This window comes from Maylandia zebra, linkage group LG5 (assembly GCF_041146795.1).
Source record: "Maylandia zebra isolate NMK-2024a linkage group LG5, Mzebra_GT3a, whole genome shotgun sequence".
In the NCBI taxonomy this organism is placed as follows: Eukaryota; Metazoa; Chordata; class Actinopteri; order Cichliformes; family Cichlidae; genus Maylandia; species Maylandia zebra.
Window position 1 is genome coordinate 42,426,574 of NC_135171.1, and position 21,312 is coordinate 42,447,885.

Sequence of the window (21,312 nt, forward strand, 5' to 3'; positions counted from 1 at the left end):
GATATAACGAGGCCAGTAATGAATTATAAACAGATCCGAAAAAGGAGAATGACCGATTAAGATAAGAAATTCACCACCTGGGTCACAAGATCAACTCCAAACTCGATACGCTTGTGAGAGACATGCTGAGCTTGTCTGACCATGTAGCTGAAGTGGAATGGAGGAATTGTCGGCAGAGGCTATTGAGGCATTAACTACTTGCCTGGAGCAGCATGAAGTTCTACGGTCAAAGCTGACGGACCTGGAGTCCCACTCAACAGGAAACAACATTCTAATATTCGGTCTGTAGAGAGAAAGGAAGACAACTCTTTCTTATAATATATTTCAAACCTCCTTAACCGTGAATCGCTTCTGTCCTCAGGCCTTTACTCGAGCTGCAGAAATGTGGCTTTTCTGTGGACATGGCAGTGGGGAACATTGAATAGCGCGCAGCTTCGTCTGCTATTGGGATGAACCGCAGCCTGGGGAAAGGATAGCAGCCCAGAGAGTGAGGGAAATACTACAATAGTTCATTAGAGACCACAACGGAGCTAAAACTTGAGCCACATGGTTGGGAACGAACACTTCAGGTCTCTAATAGCAAAATAATTACATATACCTGGTACTTTAAAACTGCCTCATAGCTCTCCGTTTATGCTCCAGTTCACAGTCCATGGTTGATATTCTAAATATATCACAGTCTGTAAAAAAACCTCTCATGTATAACCAGTGCCTCCATCTGTGTCTGCATTTAGTTCATTCTCCTGGTCCGGCCTCCCGGCCATAACACCACCATGGATTTGAGAGAAGCCAATTGAGTCTAATAACAGATTAAATGCCATGTTGAGGCTGTCATTTTTAGCATCTACATGGATGTTAAAATCACCCACAATAATTATTTTATCTGAGCTCAGAACTAAATCAGATAAAAGGTCTGAGAAATCAGACAGAAACTCTGTGTAAGGCCCAGGTGGACGATAGATGATAACAAGACTGGTTTCTGAGTTTCACAGCTGGGGTGGACGAGGCGAAGCTTCAGCAAACACACAAACTGCTTATGTGCAGTTTGTGTCACAGTGTGTTACTGATAAAGGTCCAGCTGCTTATTTCACTCAGAGATGGAGAAAGGTGTAAGAAAAGATGAACTGCAGATTAAAGATTACATGCAGTGTCATAATTTGTAATGACATACTGCATCTGTTGGTGATGGATTTTGATAAATTCTGTATTTTTGTATTGTGAAACGTCCTGCAAAACGCACAAGTATACTAACGTTGTGTTGTTCAAATGTTGCATGAAAACAGGTTAGTTTGTGTGTGAAATAACAGATCCACACTAATATTACTTTTGTGTTATATTAACATAGCAGAAGGTCTTTTTACCCGTGCATGTAAATGAGGGTGGACTCTTCAAGGAGATACTTTTTACTTTCTTACTTTGAGTACATTTCAGAGTAAATTTGCTTTTTCACTTTTAGTTGACTAAAACAGTTGAATCAGTTTTTACTGCAGTGTTTTTTAACACAAGCGTGGCGGGCGTGGTCTGCGGTGCTGGTGCAGGGGAGGCAGATGCACCTGCACGGCATCTGCGATCACGCCTCGCCGACATAAAAGGTCCTGATTGTTGTTGTTGTTGTTGCGGTGCATGTGTCGGTCTGTAGAGCTGCAGCCGAACATGTGAACCGTAAATAAAAGTGAAAATTATGCTGAAAAGCATAAAAAGGTCGTCTGGTCTGTCGTGGCTCATTTACAACAAATATCAGAATGTGTACTTACAGAATCTCTGTACGTTGCCACCTCAGCTGATACGTTTATAGTATGTCACAGCAGCTGTTCAACTACAAAATGTGTTTCATTTTGCTGTTCACCTTATGCACGTTGTAGTTCCAGCACAGCGGATACCTGAGGTCACACTACGAGGAGACAGTGTACGCTTGTTTGGATCCCAGCTCGCCGTAGGAAAAGGAGATGGGAGGGACTTTTGAAATATCCTCTGTTTTCTGGACTCGTGTTTGCTTAGTGGCTTCAGTTCAACCGGAGTGCTCATCAGAGGGGATGTGTGTGTGTGTGTGTGTGTGTGTGTGTGTGTGTGTGTGTGTGTGTGTGTGTGTGTGTGTGTGTGTGTGTGTGTGTGTGTGTGTGTGTGTGTGTGCACGCCGTAATAATAGAGCAGCTGATAGAGGTCTGGTGAAATCTTCATCACGTCTCTGCATGTGCAGCAGCTTTAATTTTTCATCGTTGATGTGACACACACCTGTTTTATTTGTGACTTAGCTGTGCGCGCGCGTGCGTGCGCGCGCGTGTGTGTGTGAGAGAGAGAGAGATTGATTAGGACGAGGAAACTAGAGGTACCATAAAAACAGATGCGATTGTGGTCGAGCTGTTTTCCTCTCACTCTACTGAATGTATACGCCCTGAATGTGGACGGTCCATCTTTCTTCACGGCACTTGTCCCAGACACGTCCCAAACAAACCTTGTCATTGGTGGGGAATTTAACTGTGTGTTGGACCCCTACCTTCTTTAACTAAGCAGGTCAGGAACAACTCCAGTGCATTTCTTAACACCGTTATTGAAAATTCAAATGTGTCCAATGTTTGGAGAACTGCAAACCCCACTGGTAGGGATTGCTCTTTCTTTTCAACCAGGCATAATTCATACAGTAGAGCTGACTACTGTCTTTTGGATGCCAAATCAACGCCATATGTCATTGACACAAATTCTCACAATATTGTCATCTTGGATCACTTCCCTGCCACATTAATTAACCTTAAAATGCAACTAGACCGCAGCAAACATGGTGGCTTCAGCCTCTATTGTTGGGTGAGAAGGATTTTCATGAATATTTGGAAACGCAGATCTCTGTATTTGATGCAAACTCGGAAACTAAGCCTGCTACACTTTGTATATGAATAAATATGAATATAATGATCTACTCTCAGCAAAAGTCAGTGAAGCTTTTTTGTACACCAAGCAGAAATACTTTGAGCTTGGTGACAAACCATATAAAATACTAACAAGACAACTTGGGAAACAAGAACAATGATGCAGGTGAGGCTTCAACGGACCTCAGAGACATTATCAATATGTCCAATTCTATCAAATTTATACACGACACAAAATATGGATTGTGACTCTATGAAAAAGTTCTTGGATAGCAGCACTTCTGCAAACCTAGGGGAGGATGAACTCGCACACTTAAACTCACAACAGAACAACAGAACTAACAATAGAAGAAATCAAGAAGGCGACTGCTTCAAGTAAAATCAATGAGGCTGCTGGACCAGATGGCATCGCCAGTGAATTTTAGTGAGGTTTTTGTGCCCATACCTGCATAAAACATTTCCTGAAGCTCTAGTAGATAAAGTCCTCCTCCCACCTTTACAGAGGAGATTATAACTGTCCTTTATAAGAAAGTAGGAATGCTGAGGATGCTGGTTCTTATCGTCCCATCTCCTTGCTGGATGGGAAACTATTTGCAGAATATCCATAATGCAAGACACTGCTTGATTCAGGTTAAAGCTTTTCAAGAGAAAGGTTAAATAAAATACACCCTGAGGTGTCTCCTCTGTGTGAGAAATGCTCCCTAAGCCACATTTCATTTTTTGTCCCAAGGTTAAAAAAATGCTCCAGTTCTTCATGTGCAGTTGAGCCCTGATCCACTAACAGTTATTCTGGGCATCTTTGATGATACTGTGGGAATAGACCGTGCAAAGCGACGTGTTATAGCTTACTGTATTATTATTGCAAAGAAACTTCTCACTCACTGGAAGAAGAGAGATGCATCCCCCTTACAGCTCTGGCTTAATGAGCTGGCAAATACATTAAGTCTGGATCTACGATATACTCTTTGTGACAGACCGTCCCTACATGTCTGCAGCTCTAACCAGCAGTTATAGTTTTTTGGCTTCTTATTCTGACAAACGAGCTGCACAGCTGGGACTGTGGGTGTGTGGGAGGGTATGGTACCATATTATGTAATGTTTTGTTATGTGATGTTAATGTAAAAAACAGAGCGACTATCTGATACTGTAATTTCCATTGTCATACAAACATGTGAACTGCTCAATAAATATATGTTGAAAAAAAACACCCAACTGTTTCTGGAACAGATGAAGCAGAAAAGATCTGGAATGACTTTCCCAAACATTTAGGCGATTCCTTTCTTCAGGTTTTCATCCTATCTCCAGCCACCGCTTGTGTCCACGATCTCCTTCTTTCGGTCACTACCCACAGCTTGCGACCGTAGGTGAGGGTAGGGACCTGAGAGCTTTGCTTTTACACTCAGCTCCCTCTTCACCACGACGGACCGGTGCAGCGTCCGCATCACTGCAGCTGCAGCACCAGTCCGTCTGTCGATCTCCCGCTCCCTTCTCCCGTCACTCATGAAAAAGATCCCCGAGATACTTAAACTCCTCCAATTGGGGCAGGAACTCGTCCCTGACCCAGAGTGGGCACTCCACCCTTTTCCAGCTCAGGACCATGGCCTCAGATTTGGAGGTGCTGATTCTCAATCCCACCGCTTCACACTCGGCTGCGAACCGTTCCAGCATCACCTCACGAAGCCAAAAGAACCACATCATCTGCAAAAAGCAGAGATGAGATTCCCCACCCTGGTGAAAGCTGATGCTAAGTGGTGGAATTGAATTGAACTGCCGGCTCTGCAGACCGAGCTCTTGCAACGGTTGTATGAGGATCAAATGGCCCGTAGCAATGGGCCAAACACCCCATACTGCCAGAGCGCCTCCCACAGGACACTCAGAGGGATGCGGTCGAATGCCTTCTCCAAGTCCACAGAACACATGTAGATTGCTTGGGCAAACTCCTCGAGAGGTTAAAGAGCTGATCCAGTCTTCTACGACCGCGACGAAAACCGCATTGTTCCTTCGGTATCCGAGGTTTGGCTAAAAGACAAACTCGTCTTTCCAGCACCCTGGCACAGACTCTCCCGGTCAGTCTTTTTGGTGCCTTGTAAATAAAACTGTATTTTAGTAAAGCTCATGATCTTTATTCTGAGAGATTTCTGCCTCAGCTGTAGTTTAAGGTTCAGACCTGTCGGTCACGTTCATGGCTTCTTCATTCGTGGGACACTGTTGTCTTCTCTGCTTTCACACAGGACGCTCAGTGTCTCCTCAGACAGTTGCTTTCTTCACCAGAGAACTTATCGAGCTGATTGTGCTCGCAGATCCTTCAGATCTGGAACCGTCAGATCATCGAGTCAGAAACTTCTGCTCTCCAGTCGTGGCCAAACTCGGACGAACACAGACGTCTCAGGTGAGTCTGACGGCTCACAGGTAACAGGTCTCTGTGTGATGAACAATCAGAGACGTTCATGTGAAGGTGAACACAGGCTCAGGAAACTCTCAGACAGCAGCTCAGGTTACAGGTGTGTGTGTGTGCGTGTAAACAGTCATCAGCGTGTGCTGTGTGATGAGATGTGTGATGACAGGAAGGGCGTGTGTCGCTGACGCCTTTCATCTGGAAGTGCAGGATTTAGGAAGAGGAAACTGCAAACACTCATTTCTGTCTTTGATGTTTCTCAGCCAGAGAGAAAGAAGAGACGGCGGCGAGCAGATTTAACCTGCGTCACCTGAGTGAATCCCCCCCCCAAAAAAGAGAAAGATGATAAATTCAACATTTTCCACACAGGAAGTGTGCGACGTTCGGTTTCACCTTAATCCGACCTCAGAGCTGCGAGTTAATCGGCTCAAGGTGAAGCTAGACGCAGCTCGCTGGTTTTCTACAGTTTCTCTTACCTGATGACCCTGTACACACCTGTAGGGGGCGGGGCTTCAGTAGGCAGAAGCAGGTAAAGCATCAGCTTTTCATCGTGCACTCAGTGTTCCTGTGAAGCTCGAGGAGGAAGGAGCGCAGCTGCACCTGAAGGTGAGATGAAGACACGACTAATCACATCATGCATTCACACACACACACACACACACACACACACACACACACTGTGCAGTTTAAATGATGCTGTTTGTAATGTGTGCAGCTGTAGTCTCCACTGTTTTGTTTTTAATTGTCTTTCACTTTTTATTTTTTGGAAGAAATCTCAGTTTTAAGAGGAAAGTTCTCACATTTCCTCCCAGAAAGGGTGTCAGAGTGTTACTGGAAACCAGTGAGTGTGTGTGTGAGCTGATCTGGTGCTGCGTTCACTGACTGGGACTAAACGTGGGCGCAGCGGTTCTTCGTGTTGCTGTCAGAATAAAAACTAAAACTAAAGATGAATGTAAAAAATATTTTGTACAACATGTAGACTAAAAAAAACCTTGAAGTTAATTTACGTATTTAAAATACGGAGAAAACCTGTTTTTCATCACTTTGTTCACGTACGCAGACTCTTCGTGAAGGTTTTGGTGCTTTTGTTCCCCTGGATGCAGAGTTTAAACCTGCTCTGAACTTTTAAAGATGCCCAGTTTAACTGTGACATTAATTCAAACTACAAAGAAAATCTTAAACAGGTAAACTTGCTCTGGAAACTATTTTAAACATAACAAGTAGCTGTCTCCGTGCTGGAGTTCAGCTCTGGATTAGACCGGCTCCGTCGGGCGTGGTCTCCAGACTTTGATTATTTTAGATCCAAAGCAGGCTTTGAAAAACCAAACCAAGCAAAAAGCAAGAAGAATTATTTTTTAAGTAAGACTGAAAAACCTTCCTGAGTTTACCTGAAGTTCAATGATTCTGATCCATCAGATCGTCTCATGTGTTTAACACCTCATTTCAGGACAAAAATTACACAAAGAACAAAGCTGCTGTTGCTCCAGATGTGCAGTCATACAAATACCTTATACTCAGGCTTTGATCATCAGCTCAAGTTCAACGTGACCATGAAGTCCATCATAAAACAAGGTCAACACACAACAGATTTGTGTTAGATTTAGATGTTCTTCCCACAGAGCAGAACACAGATTTGAGTATCTAAGTATCTCCAGGTTCATGATTTAGTCTAAAAGTTATGAATGAGCACATCTGAAAGATCGATAAACTGCACACGTGGTGTTTTTATGTCCAAACTCCTCCTCATATCATATCTAATTTAATCCTGATGATCCAGAACGTCAGAAATATTTTTCCGTTCAGCCTCTGAGATCTGAGAAGTCCTCAGAAATCAGAACATGTGATTTTCATCCTTTTTTTCCCAAGACTTCCTATATATTGTTCAAAATATCAGGTTCAAATTTCTCATTATTAATTTTGACCAATCACAGTTCGACCCACACAGGTGAGTCAAAGAGGCCACACCCCTAATAATGCAAATTTTAAGCCATATTCCAGGTATGTTAGAAAACCATTCTTCCCCATACACTTGTATTATTTTCCTTTGACTCGTGATATTAACTCCAGAGGAATCGTTAAAGTCGTCTCCAGGATATAAAACGGTGTCATTAACATATAGTGAACTCTTCCTCTTATTTTTATTCTGTAACAAAAGTTTAATACGGCATGAAATTATCCATCAAGACCAAAACGGTTTTTGTTTCAGGCTGCAAACATGTTTGTTTCTGCTATAACGTTGGACATTTTAAAATGCAAGTCTATGGGGATTGACTCACTGCTGGACCCTCTGCTGGATGGTAGAGGAACTGCAGTGTCAGTCAGCAGGAAGATAACTCACCTGTGTGGCTTTTCAGGTTGGAAGATTCAGGATTAAAGCTGAATTTGTCTTTATGCGTCTCCCCAGATCTCTGCGTGCTGGTGATCGACTGTCTTTGAGGTGGTCTTTGAAGACTGTTGTTGATCCAGCTCGGAGTTCGGATCAGGTACTGCTCAGCCAGGTTGCACGATGAGCTCTGCCTTCTCTCCTTCGTTCATCGAACAACGATCTTCGAACCTGAGCTTCGGCGTGTCTCCGCCTGCTGGACTCTCTGAGGATCACAGCATCTCGCAGCACTCAGACTCTCTCTCCAACTCCGTCCCCTTCCTCCTCTACCCGTCCAGCATGGACCCTACCGGCCTTGGCCTCTACAGAGGTCCTCTGAGGGGCCCTGGCCCTGGGATCCTGCCCTATCTGACCCCCTTTCACCACCACGGACACTTCAGCGTCTACGAGTGTCCATTTGAGCCGGCATTCATCCAGAAACGAAATGAGCGGGAGCGTCAGAGGGTGAAGTGTGTCAACCAGGGTTACGCCAAGCTGAGAGACCACCTGCCAGGTCAGAGTGCCGACAAGCGCCTAAGCAAGGTGGAGACGCTGCGGGCCGCCATTAGGTACATCAAATATCTGCAGGGCCTAGTGGAGCTGGAGGACACCAGGCACAGTGGAGGGGTATCGCCCAGCACCTCGTCTCTGGGCCTAGACTGCAGCGCTGAGACGGAGACCTTCACCTGCTAAACAACCACCATAAGGTCACACTGAAGTACTCTTTCCACTGCCGGGTTCAGACTGCAGGACGCTTCTCGCATCAGCTGATTGAAGAGACAGATTACATGCCGCTGTTCTTCACCTGTGTGACGACATCAAGAAGGAGGAGCCAGGAGGAGAGTGGGAGTCACACAGCGTTACAGAGGCCTCCATCAGTCAGGTGGATGCCGTGCAGTCTGAACCTGGCATCGAGTTTATCAACAACCCTTTTGTTTGAAGGTGCAGCAGAAGCAGGAACGTGGTCACCACAATCCGTCCATCACCACCAGAACACGAGGAGCACAATTCGTTTCTCCCTTGAGTATCCCGCACACGTTATCCACATCGTTACCAAAACGGAGTCTGGTATCCATCCGTGTTCTGAACGAAGGCAGCAGGAAGTCTTCTTTGTGAAGATGTTCATCCACTGAACGCCTTATGGTCATGAGCGTTGTTGACCCGCCCCATCGTCACGTGACTTGCTAAGGGTCACATGGGTCCCAGTTTGAGCATGGAGGGAAAGGATTTGAGCCGGCATCATTTCACTGTATTGTGGATGGGTGAGAACTTTATGGTAACAGAGATGTGGATGCAGATGACCTTGGAAACATCATGCACTGTTTAATCAGAGTTTAAAACAACTTCATTTTTCTGACGTGGATAAAAAGCAAAGTGTAGATTTACAGGAGGAACATCGTAACAAAGTATAAGTACTACATTACAGTACTTCAAGGTGCAGCAGGAATACAATTTTCAGGTATCTCTACTTTGAATATTTATTTTTCTGACAACTTTTTACTTTTACTCCCCACGTTTTAGCAGAAATATCTGAACTTTTTATTGGTTAATCTGTCAAACAGGCTTGTTACGTTCAGTTAAAGACATCTGGAGGAAGTTTATTCTTCCAGATTCTTCCAGATTCCGAAACAATAGCGCTTAAAGACAACCCTTTTGGTGTATCGTATATGCATCAATTATATCGCTAAACTCAGAAGTTAAAGTGGGCCAGAATGATCCACAAGAGTGTTTATGGTGCAGACTTCAACTACTACAGAAGAGCAGCGAGCATAAAGGCAGTAATGTTTTTCAAGTGTCTGGTAATTTCACATGCAGCATTTCTAAGAGTTCAGCAAACACACAAACTCTTTGTGTGCAGCTTGTCACACAGTGAGTCTGCTAGCTAAAGGTCCAGACGCTGTATTTCCCATCATGAGAGAGAAGTTCACTCACAAATGAAGAAAAATGTAAGAAAGAGGAAAGGAGAAGAAGAGCAGTTAGATCAGGGGTGGGGAACTCCGGGTCTCGAGGGCCGGTGTCCTGCAGGTTTTAGATGTGTCCTTGATCCAACACAGCTGATTTAAATGGTTAAATGACCTCCTCAACATGTCTCGAAGTTCTCCAGAGGCCTGGGAATGAACTCATCAATTGTTTCAGGTGTGTTGACCCAGGGTGAGATCTAAAACCTGCAGGTTCCCCAGCCCTGGGTTAGATAGAAGTAAGGACGGGTGCAGAGCAGCTGTGAGGTTCATGGTCAGTCACAGATAGCACCCTCCGTCTCCGTCCCATCCAACACAGTGTAGTGAGGTATTGCCGACTTAGCCTCTATGCACTGTATCAGTGGTGGTAGCTCCTACATAGCAGAGGCATATGTTTGCTCACTATGAAGAGGTAATTCCTCCATCGCTTAGGTATGCTTTGCCTACGTTCTACCGCTCTCTGCACGACCCACACAGAGAGGGGTTTGGTAGTGCTGATGTAGCATGCTTGTTGGCAAGAGATTAGGACAACGTCGTTTACCTCTGCTTCTCCAACGCTTTTTCTCGCTCTGTGACGCACACGGGAAGCTCTGAGTAGCTTGGAGATCATTTGAGGCGAGTAGTGTAACTGGATAGCGACTGGCAACTCTTCTGTTTTTTTGTCGATACCTCTGGGTTTAAGATGGACTCATGGCATGCACAATGCGAGATAGGATTGGTTAGCATGGGGGAGGTTCCAGCTAGGCACCCAAGCATACCTTAAAATATACATGATTCAAACCTGGCTTGGGAGTTGTTTCTTGCAATATGAGCGAGAAACAACTGCAGACTGGCTTAGATGTTGCCTCGATTAACAAGGTCTGCCTGAGGCTATTGTTAAGCTTTGGTCAAGACATTTCAATAGGAAAACTATACTCCTGCTATCTGATGCATCGCTAGTCAAAGAGGAAACCTCCAATGAAGCGCTGATAATCAACGTCGCACTGACATTTTGTCGATGAGAGCTCCATTAACGCTACTGGTTCCCTCTGTGTGTGCTACCGGGAGAGAGGTGTAGGCAAAGCGGCTCTAAGCAACATAGTAATCAAACACAAGCTACATAGTGTGTAACACCTGTGTCTGCCGTCATATACATCAGCAAAACGTCACTGTGCTGGGGTGTGAGGTGACATCGAGGGCAGCACATACTGACTAGCTGAAGTGCACGTGTGCAGGGTTGGAGTCAGCTGTGACGGCTCATCAGCTCACATGTTGTTGACCTGAGTCATGTAAATCACAACAGCGGTCTCCACAAGCTCCTTTATATCGTAAGGTAAAGACCCTAATACAGAGAAAGCCCAACAATCGCATGACCACCTATGACCAAGCACTTGGCGAAAGTGGGAAGGGAAAACGTCCCTTTGAACAGGAAGAAAAGTCCAGCAAGTCCATGAAGAGCAGCAGCAGCAGGTCAGCTGATCACAGCCTGAACAGAAATCCTGGTCCCCTTTTACCCACGCTGAGCCGCTACACCTGACCTTCCCCACCTGATCAATCCCAGTTGAACCCTTGACTGTACCTGTGTTCAGCTGTGGTGGCAGGGAAACACAAACAGGCCGAGTTTTAAAGTCTTTCTTCTTCGCTGTTTGTGTTCCACGTAACGAAGGTTCAAGCTGAGCGTCATTAGAATTAGAGCTGAAGTAAACTTTGTACTCTTGCGTAAGAATGTTGTTTTCAGAGCCTGTACTTCTTCCACTTTAGTTTAGTAGAGAACATGAACCATAGCATTTCTTCTTCTCTGTAGTGACAAACGTGTGGACTACTGCCACCTCTGGTTAAAGGAAGAATCTGTGGCATTTAAAAAAGCATCATCTGAACGGTTTACCATCCAGCCTTCTTCCTCTGAACCAGTTCAGGATGTTGTGGCCTGCCTGTCCCAGCTTCTCATATTGTGAATAAAGAAAGTCCAAGAATGTGTCAAAACATGGTAATGACTGATTACTGGTTAACTCTGACAATGTCGCCTAGGCTTAGATGAACCTAGGAACTGATTTTATTTGAATAATTTAGGTTACATAGGGGAGAGCAGTGTTACAGCCGGGGACAGGATGTAACAGATAATTACTTATAAAATATGTCTGTGAAGCTTCTTAGTCATCCAGGTCATCGTAGTCAAAGGAGCTTGCAAAGAAAAGCGTCTGGACTTCTTTAAGTTGCTTGAAGACGTTTCACCTCTCATCCGAGAAGCTTCTTCAGTTCTAAGGTCAAATGGTGGAGAGTCCTCAGGAGAGTTTTCTCCGAGCACGACATCCCGGTGCATTTCAGACCCAGCAACACAAAAACTCAGACAAAAACTGGTTCACCCGAAAGACAAAACGCCAAAACACAAACTTAACAATGTGGTGTTTGCTGTACAGTGCAGCGAGGAATGCCCAGACCTCTACATTGGAGAGACCAAACAGCCACTTCACAAGCGCATGGCACAACACAGAAGAGCCACCTCCACAGGACAAGACTCAGCAGTCCATCTGCATCTAAAGGTCAAAGGTCACTCTTTCGAGGATGCCAATGTTCACATTTTGGACAGAGAGGACAGATGGTTTGAAAGAGGAGTGAAAGAAGCATCTATGTCCACTGTGAGCGACCATCTTTGAACAGAGGCGGGGTTTACGACACCAACTCTCTGCCATCTATAATCCAGTTCTGAGATCCTTCCCAGACGCCTTAACGCCCACTCACATCCTGGGCCATCTGACCTCAGGAATTCACATGATAAGGTGGGGCCAGGTTTCACAATGAACACACCTGAAACTCTGGCTGATTGGGACCCACACCCAGTTTCCCACCTTGGCTCAGGCGATTAGAGGATCATCAGGGGTCCTTTTGTCCCTCTGTGGGGGGAAACTCCCACTAGGTTTATATCTGGGACTCTCCACCATTTGACCTTAGAACTGAAGAAGCTTCTCGGATGAGAGGTGAAACGTCTTCAAGCAACTTAAAGAAGTCCAGACGCTTTTCTTTGCAAGCTCCTTTGACTACTTATAAAACAGTTTTTATCCCCCCTCAATAAAAGGTCAAGGTCAAATTTATTTATATAGCACATTTCAAACAGCCGATGCTGCACAAAGTGCTTAACAATATAAAAATGGTATTAAAAAGCAACAATGTAAAACAATAATAACAGTAAAAAACAATAAAAGGACAGTAAAAGAATTAAAACAATAACTAAACTAATTCAAATAAGACCAAAATGCTTGGGTCATAGCGTGTTAAAAGCCAGGGCATAGAAATGTGTCTTTAGTAAAGATTTAAATTGCTCAAGTGTTTGTGCAGATCTAATATTTAAGGGGAGACTATTTCAAAGTCTGGGACCTGCCACAGAGAAGGCTCTATCACCACGGGATTTGAGGTTAGTCCGTGGGATGGACAACATTAGTAAAAGCCCATAAAACAGAGCAAAGGTACTAAAGTTACCTCTACTAGTAGAGATAATAAAACACAAGATCTAAAAATGGCAAGTTAACGTTATTCCAAAAACAGTATCACTGAGAGGAATTTCCAAACAATAAATGCGCAGAGAAAAGTTTAAAAAAGGACGAAAGCAACAGCACAGGCGCAGTGGTTAGTTACCCTGAATCCAAGATTCATTGAAGGCTGAGATTCAGCGACTGTTTGGGAGCAGCGAGTCCTCAGCTGAGCAGCAGTGCTTCCCTGATCATAGCAGCTCTCTCCTGATGACGCTCCCAGGTCTGCTCTGTCAGTGGCTCTAATGGCACAATGGTGGCACTACTCTGAAGGACACAGGCGTGTACAGTCACTGCCCGACATCACGCCAAAGGAAGACTTACGGGGCCGGCTTAATCTTAGTACCCTGACATCGCCAACTCGAGTTTGTCTACTCCAGTGCTCTCTTCTCTCGAGGTCTCCAAATCTCCTTAATTATTACATCTGGTGCACCACATCATGGCTGCTGACTGGCCTTCTGCAACCAACCTCCAGATGCAGACTGGGTCTCATGCCTGCTGTTGGGTTACTCAGTTAAGTCAATCAGCCAGTGTTGGGTAGGGAAACAATCTGGCAGAATATTCTCAAACATATAACCAAAGTAAAACTAAACCTTATACATTTGCACAATAAAATCAAACTTTAAAATGAATAAAACAGAATTTGTTAAAACACAATAAGAATAATTAAATATTATTTCATTATTATTAATTAATAATAATTACATTTTTCAATTCAGTGTTATTTATATAGCACTAAATCTCAACAACATTTGCCTCAATGATCAGCAGCATGCTCAGTGCTTTATATTGTAAGGTAAAGACCCAACAATCATATGACCCCCTATGAGCAAGCACTTTGGCGACAGTGGGAAGGAAAAACTCCCTTTTAACAGGAAGAAAACTCCAGCAGAACCAGGCTCAGGAAGGGGCGGGGCCATCTGCTGTGATTGGTTGGGGTGAGAGAAGGAAAACAGGATAAAGACATGCAACCATACATACTGTCACTACCCGATCCGTACCGGAAACCCGATCAGTACCCCGCATGCGCGAACGGTGTCTACTTTCAGTCGAAGCATTTTACGATAGTTACAGGTCAGAGTATCTGTTAAGACGTTAAGAATAACAAGTATCTCTTAAAATGTTTCCAATAATGAAGCAATTCAATATAATGAAGACAAAAACGAAAAATAAAAAGATAGGTACGGATCAGGACTCCCCGATCCATACCGCGCATGTGCAGGGGTTTTCTTCTTCTTCTGTTCGTTTAATGGCAGTTTACTCCCCAGTGTACGAGGACACCGCCACCTGCTGACTGAACGAATGAACCCTATTGTAAACTGAAGTAGCGTCATTACAAACGCGTGTTTAATTTGATTGATAGTCATGTGTTTATGCTTGTCTGTGTGGAGAGGATTGTTGTCACTGTCAGTTGTCAGTAAACACTTCATCTGGCTGATGAATCTTTACGTGACACATTACTAAGTCAGTATTATTAAGTCTGTAATTCGGCGCCATTCTTCTTATTTTACGGCGCTGTTGTTCAATCGGGGGACGCTCTCTGTTGGGGAGAAAAGCATAAATTTGTTTGTAAACGGATTATCCATTGTTTAAATGTCCGGGCAGTCGAAAAGGAGGCAGAGCTGTGGAGAAATGCTAGGAGCTAATCTTTTTGGCTGCTGTTACAACCAAATTTCCCCTTGTGGGACAATTAAAGGATTATTCTATTCTAACCGTGTCATTCAAATACATTTACTGTCGCAATGTTGGCAAAGAGAGGAAGTGACGTAAGATTTGCGCATGTGGGGTACCGATCGGGTTTCCGGTATGGATCGGGTAGTGACACATACCATATTTCTAAGATTTTCAGGGCCAAGTACAATAACCTCAGTTTGATCTGAATTAAGAACATTTTAGAACATTAGATGAGAAATGATGAAAGCTGTCGAGTACCTGCGTGTGTCTGGCTGCATCACCTGCATACATGCTGAGCTCTCACCTGAAGCTGTAAGCGTTCTCTCTTTGCTTTCAACTCGGACCAATAAAATCTGCAGTGTGTAAGAAGTGAAGTGTGTGTCTCTTTGAATTTCCCGACAATGATTCAACCCTTTACTGACACGTTTATTACCTCGGGCAGTTCAGCGAGCACGGTGTGGGACTTCCTGCTCCACCTATGACCCTGCAGACGCTGCTTGTGCTGATTATTTTTAATGACTGACCCAGAAATCAGTGATTGACGCTACAGGTGGGCAGATCGAACCAAACGTCGACAGCATCAATGCCAACGCTGTTATCATCATAACTAGTGCAACAGGTTTCTATCCTGTTGAGTCCAGTATGTAGCCCACTGAGTGTTGATTATGTTTCAATGAACATTTCTGTGGTGCCTGTTCTATTTGCAGCCTGTAGCACATTAGACATAAGTCTACATTCAGCTCTTCAAAATAAAAGCTGAGAGGTGTGTTTTATTGTGTTCAGTCATTATTGTGGAAAGTAAACGTCACAGTGATTTAATGGTCAGTAAAATGTGTTCAGAATTTGCACTTTGATTACGATTCTTATCATGAATCAGGACACTCTGCTCTCCCCAACACAACAGTATCTGTACAGGTGTCTGTAATACTGATGCTGTGTACTCTGTATCAGACCAATGTCTCAGTATCACTAATAAATACCTGCGACCTGTCCCTGAGGGTGATTTAAAGGTCAGCCGCACAGGCCTACAGACAGATCACGGCACCCAGCAACCACACAACTAAGTTTAAATGGTTTCCATTGCCTGCGATTGGTGTGAGGAAGACACCTGGGAGCTGATTGGTCCGTAGACCTGTGTGACATTTTCTAACAGAATCCACCCTGAACACAAATCAGGAAGCTTGTTGTTACCACCACCTGGAGGCTGCCAGTGGTACCGCAGCTGACAGCTGGGCAGGTGTGTGCAGGTGTGAGGAGAATGACAGGAGGCCGTGTGCGATCATTAAATATTGGATTTATTTAGATTGATATTTAGTCTGTGAGACGATCAATGGGCACGAGTCCTTGGCAAACACGCAGTTAGAAAAATAAAACGCTTCTCTCGCTAAAATGACGCCAAACAGTTCAGGCAGCGCTCTTCCTCATTGTCAGTCACAGAAACATCTGGAACATCTGCCACAGCGTCAATCTTTCTGACCGCTGAACGCTCTGAAGGGCGGGGCCTCGGCTCTGACGTGTCAGCTGTTTCTGTCCAGTCTGAATTACAAGGAGAGGGAGCAAGAGCGCCTCCGGCTGGACACGCAGGGTTAATACACAGTGATCAGGAAAACTCAGTATTGATTATCAGTGAGTCTGGGGGAGGTTTGCCCATGCGACAGGTGAACTCGCTCACACACAAACACACACAAACTCTTCTTCTTTGGTTTCAGAGTGAAAACACTGGAAACAGCTGGATGCCCAGCTGCTGCAGACGGGGACTTTTTATTGGTTAATCAGAGGCGGGAGCCTTCATCATCCTCACCCTCACAGCTCTGCACATTAACACTGACAGCGTTTCCAGACGTGGAGCGTCTGGACCGCTCTTCTTCTTTTGTGGTGCTCATGGGTTTGTGGTAGGAAGCAGGAAGCTGATGAGGCTCGGAGCTCAGAAACACTGAAGAACCCAGCGGCGTTCTTCCTCACAGTGGAGCTGGACTCTGCCTCGGGCCCGCCGCCAGAAAAACACCCTGAGGAGCATGCCTAATCACGGCAAGCTGTTCGTACACGCGCCGGCGGTGCTGCGGCTGAAGGCAGTAAGCGATGCTCTCTTCCACCTCCTGGCAGCGCCGCAGGAAGCGGCAGCGATCTCGGGCAAGTTCCTCCCACGGGCCCCGCCGGTCCTCCTCCTCCCCACAGTTGGCAAAGAATTCCTCCACATCGTCACAGAAACGAACCTGATGGAAAAGAGAGGGAGAAAACGACATCAGCTCGGTAATACAAAGAAAGGTCAAAGGTCATCAGGTCACTGAAACTTCCAGGAACAAATCAGCTTTCAAACGACTCTGTCACTACCCGATCTGTACCGGAAACCCGATCGGTACCCCGCATGCGCAAATCTTACATCACTTCCTCTCTTTGCCAACATTGCGACATTCAATATATTTGAATGATACAGTTAGCGCCCAGTTAGCTCCTAGCATTTCTCAGCAGCTCTGACTCCTTTTCGACTGCCCGGGACATTTAAACAATGGATAATCCGTATACAAAGAAATTCATGCTTTTCTCCTCAACAGAGAGCGTCCCCCGATTGAGCAACAGCGCCGTAAAATAAGAAGAATGGCGCCTAATTACAGAGTTAATAATGCAGACTTTGTAATATCTCACGTGTAGATTCATCAGCCAGATGAAGTGTTTACTGACAATTGACAGTGATAGCGCACATCATCATCACTATTCCAACAATCCTCTCCTCACAGACGAGCATAAACACACTCGACTATCGCTAAATCAGATTTAACACACGTTTGTAATGACGATAATTCAGTTTATAATAGGGTTTATTCGCTCGGTCAGCAGGTGGCGGTATCCTCGTACACTGGGGAGTAAACTGCCATTAAACGAACAGAAGAAGAAGAAAACATCTGCACATGCGCGGTACGGATCGGGTAGACCCGATTTGTACGGTCAGACTTTACACATGCGCAGTAAGGATCGGAGAGTCCTGATCCGTAACTTTCTTTTTATTTTTCGTTTTTGTCTACATTGTACTGAAATGCTTCATTATTGCAAACATTTTAAGATATACTTGTTATTCTTAACATTTTAACAGATACTCTGACCCATAACTATCGTAAAACGCTACGACCGGAAGTAGAAACCTTTCACGCATGCGGGGTACCGATCGGGTAGTGACAGACTCGACTGTTTCACTCCCTACATCCTTACATCTGTATTGGGGATAAGTTGAAGCAGCAGGATCGTCGGGTTTGGTTAAATCTTTGGGTCCAAATCAAAGTGAGTTTCAGGCTTTTATGATGTTTGAAGGACGTTTGGAGGATCTGACTGAAGCTGAAATCTGATGGGAAACGTTATGACATTAGACGTCCTTCATTAAGACCTGACACAGGATAAGTCGTTCAACCATCATGGCGCTGTGTTTTTGGCTTTCAGGGGCGAAAAGAGCGTCTCTGAGTTCATGGCCCAGATGTGGGCTCACCATCACAGCTGTCCGGACAACCTGGTGGGAACTCTGGGTAAAGGCTGAACTGGGAGTTACTAATAAACTGGCCGTGTTTACAGAGTAAATAAAGCTCCGAGCTAATTACAGCTCACCGATCCAGTTTCTCCTCACGTCTCTCCAGGAAGCAAACAAACCCACAGGAGGCGGAGCTTCCTGCTGTCTGACTCATGTTTACTGTCAAACACTCCTCAGCTGCAGTTCCTCTGACGGCCAGCAGAGGCTCCAGCAGTGAGTCGGTGCCACAGACTCCCATGTTCAAATCAGCATGTTTACCCCAAAGTCGGTGACAGCAGTCAACTCAGTGTGCTTTACCTGGAAGGTAAATACCCACAAGAACACGCAAAGCCCAAGTATCAGACAACTGCCTCGGTGCAAGCACTCTGCAACAGTGGGAAGGAAAAACTCCCTTTTAACAGGAAGAAACATTCAGCAGAGCCACACAATGAATAACTTCTTAAAAATAGTTTTTAAATCCTAAATTAAGAGATTTATTAAATATTTTAGATTAAATAATTAAATATGTCACATAACCTGAGAATAAACACTGAAAGTCAGCAGGTTGAACAGCATCTGCTGTAATGAACATGGAAAAGCTACAGGTGTGTCGAGAGATCAGTATGCAGCGTGAAGATTTGATTTCTTCTGCTGGAAACTTTCAGCTCACTTTGAATAAACTTTATTTTCCACACCTTCTCTGTCTCACCTGTTCATGAGCTCCTGACGCAGAGCGAGCCGCAGTAACCTGAACCAAGAACAGACTGAAGCTTCACTTTCACTCTGACTGTTCCCAAAACCCCACAGGGCAGGTGTGTCTGCAGGTGTGTTCAGGTGTGACTAACAAAGACCCTTTGACTGTCCCTCAGGTGAGCCTCACCTGTACCTTAATCAGTGTTTTAACCACCTGACCCGCCCCAGCAGCACTGTCTCCCAACGCACCTTTTTCGTGGAGCTGCAGTTCCGGGCGGAGGCGTCACAGAAACCGCTGTCCATCCGGTCCTCTGCCTCCTCCTTCCTGTACTCGGGTGGAGACTCTTGGCGGAGGCGGCGGTAGGCGGAGTTCTCCCTGGCCCTCGCCGTGGCAGACTCACGGGTCCTGATGGGAGCCTGGAAGTTGAGTGGGTTGAAGGGGTCTGAGGAGGAGCTGAAGGAGTCCCACAGGCGGAGGCTCTCCTCATCAGCCTCGCTCGCAGACGGCGAGTCGTCCCATGTGTCAGGGCTGGAGGGAGGAGAGGAGGAGGGGGAAGACTGAGCAGAGGATGGTGGCGTGGAGACAGGGATGGCACGAGGTGCAGTGACACCCGTGTGCAGGCGGGCAGTGAAGTTTCGGGGGTCATAGGGGTCCTCGCTGTGGCACAGAGAGCGCCACAAACGCTCCACCTCTGATTCCGCCTCACTGTCATCATCCTCATCATCATCATTAGTGTCATCAGACATCTCAGAGGAGCCCTCGCTGTCAAAGCCATCATCATCATCATCAGAGGATGACTCCTCTGATTGGTTGTCCTCATCCTCGCTGCAAGGGCCACCCATGATGAAGTTGATAGTTTTGTTCTGGCACTGAGGGACGGCGAGCACCACCTCCTCCATCCCCTCAGTCTCCTGTGGTGGCGACGGCTCTGCTCTGGCGGACGTCACGCCGGACAGGTGCTCCTCCTCCAGGCTGGAGTACCCATGGTCCTGCTCGGGGGTCACAGGTAAGGCTGCGGCGATGGTGGCTCCTGAGCAGTTCTGTGGATCTCTGATGCTGAGCTGGCGGTCTGCCACAGCGTTCTGGACTGTGGGGGGGCTTCCATTGTTCACCAGCTGCTCTTTGTGGTCGCTGGCTCCAGCATTTTCTCCCAGCATCCCGCGGGACAGCTGCTCCCTCTCCGAGCACTCCTTGCCCCCCCAGAAGCTGTCCCACCATGGCCTGCTGGACCAGCTCTGCCCTCCCGGGGGTTTTACTTCCTGAGAACTGAGTAGCATGTGGCCCAGAACAGCCCGGAACGAAGACAGGTATCTGAATTGGGTCTGCTGGCAGAGGCTCAGGTCCACCTCTGCCCCATTCTGGAGCCCGATTTCCCGTAGCGAGTCCGCGGAGAGCCATGGCAGAGCCCCCACGCCTCGGGGCTCACACTGCAGGTAGGACAGGTGAGGAGGCCCGAGCTGCACGTCCTCCAGCGGGCTAAGAAATTCGCTCTCCTCGGTAACCAAGCTGCTTTTCAGAGTTCGGTTCCGGATTTTCTCCACCAGTGCCATCGCGGGCCTGGACAGCAAGCCGATCCACGAACTTTCCTGGCTGTCCAGTCCGGGCATGGAGGAGGAAGATGAGGGGGGGCGCCTCCCGCCCATTAAACGTCCTTCTTCACTCATATTTCTGAACATGTCCTCAGTTTAATGTGCGAACAACTTCAATACGAACAGGCTGTTAGCACGTTAGCTGCTAATCCAACAGCTCATCGCGCCTACTCCGCACACCACACACACCGGCTACAGCTGCGGGAGGATCCGAGGGCCGAGAGCCCGGCGCGGGCCGTGGTGCTCTGCTGACAGTGGTGCTTCTTTCTTGTGGAGAACTCTGTGCGGACGGAGGTGGAGAAACCCAAGTGCTGAGACACGAAGAGTACCGGGTGTGGAGACCAGCAACGGGCCATTCTGTCTGCGGCGGGGCTCCAGTTAGCTTAGCACGTTAGCTCAGCGCTAGCAGCTAGTTAGCCTGACGGTTAGTTCCCCGGAGGCGGAGACGGATTCAAATACTCCAACCAAAGCAGCACTTCACCGGGTTATAATCAGTCTGCGGTGCTCTCCGGACTCCTCCTGGCGTTAATACTGGTGCGGTCTCCGAATACAGAGCAGTTTCCACGGCCGCTTCGCTCCGTCCGTCCGCTGAGAGATTTCATCAGACAGCCCGGGGACCGTCGCCTATGACGCGAATCTCTATTTCCGGGAGGCCGCGGGCAGGGAGTGCAGGAGGAGGTGCTGTTCGCTCCTGCGTCTCCGTTACATAAACGAAACTTGGGCTCGAGTGTGCCACGTGTTTATCAGCGTGAAGCTCCCACGGTCAATTTATAGAAGCGGCTC

General features: G+C 46.3%; 2 protein-coding genes across 2 annotated transcripts; one reads left to right on the plus strand and one right to left on the minus strand.

Moving 5' to 3' along the window:
* Positions 1–5,722: 5,722 nt before the first annotated feature.
* LOC143418687 (achaete-scute homolog 5-like) lies at positions 5,723–12,214 on the plus strand. The gene is made up of 2 exons (XM_076884399.1): positions 5,723–5,862; positions 7,661–12,214. Exon 2 carries the CDS (start codon positions 7,763–7,765, stop codon positions 8,309–8,311), a length of 549 nt encoding a protein of 182 aa, XP_076740514.1. The 5' UTR covers positions 5,723–5,862; positions 7,661–7,762; the 3' UTR covers positions 8,312–12,214.
* A 3,813-nt stretch (positions 12,215–16,027) lies between these two features.
* ppp1r15b (protein phosphatase 1, regulatory subunit 15B) lies at positions 16,028–21,312 on the minus strand. Its single transcript, XM_004558962.6, has 2 exons — positions 19,189–21,312; positions 16,028–16,966 (listed from the first exon to the last, which is right to left on the minus strand). Exons 1-2 carry the CDS (start codon positions 20,614–20,616, stop codon positions 16,712–16,714), a joined length of 1,683 nt encoding a protein of 560 aa, XP_004559019.3. The 5' UTR covers positions 20,617–21,312; the 3' UTR covers positions 16,028–16,711.

Coding starts and splice junctions, on each gene's coding strand:
- LOC143418687 (XM_076884399.1), top strand. CDS start 7,763: ATGAGCTCTGCCTTCTCTCCTTCGTTCATCGAACAACGATCTTCGAAC.
- ppp1r15b (XM_004558962.6), bottom strand. CDS start 20,616: ATGTTCAGAAATATGAGTGAAGAAGGACGTTTAATGGGCGGGAGGCGC. Junction 16,967..19,188: donor ACTGCAGCTCCACGAAAAAG/GTGCGTTGGGAG, acceptor CTTTTCCATCAG/GTTCGTTTCTGTGACGATGT.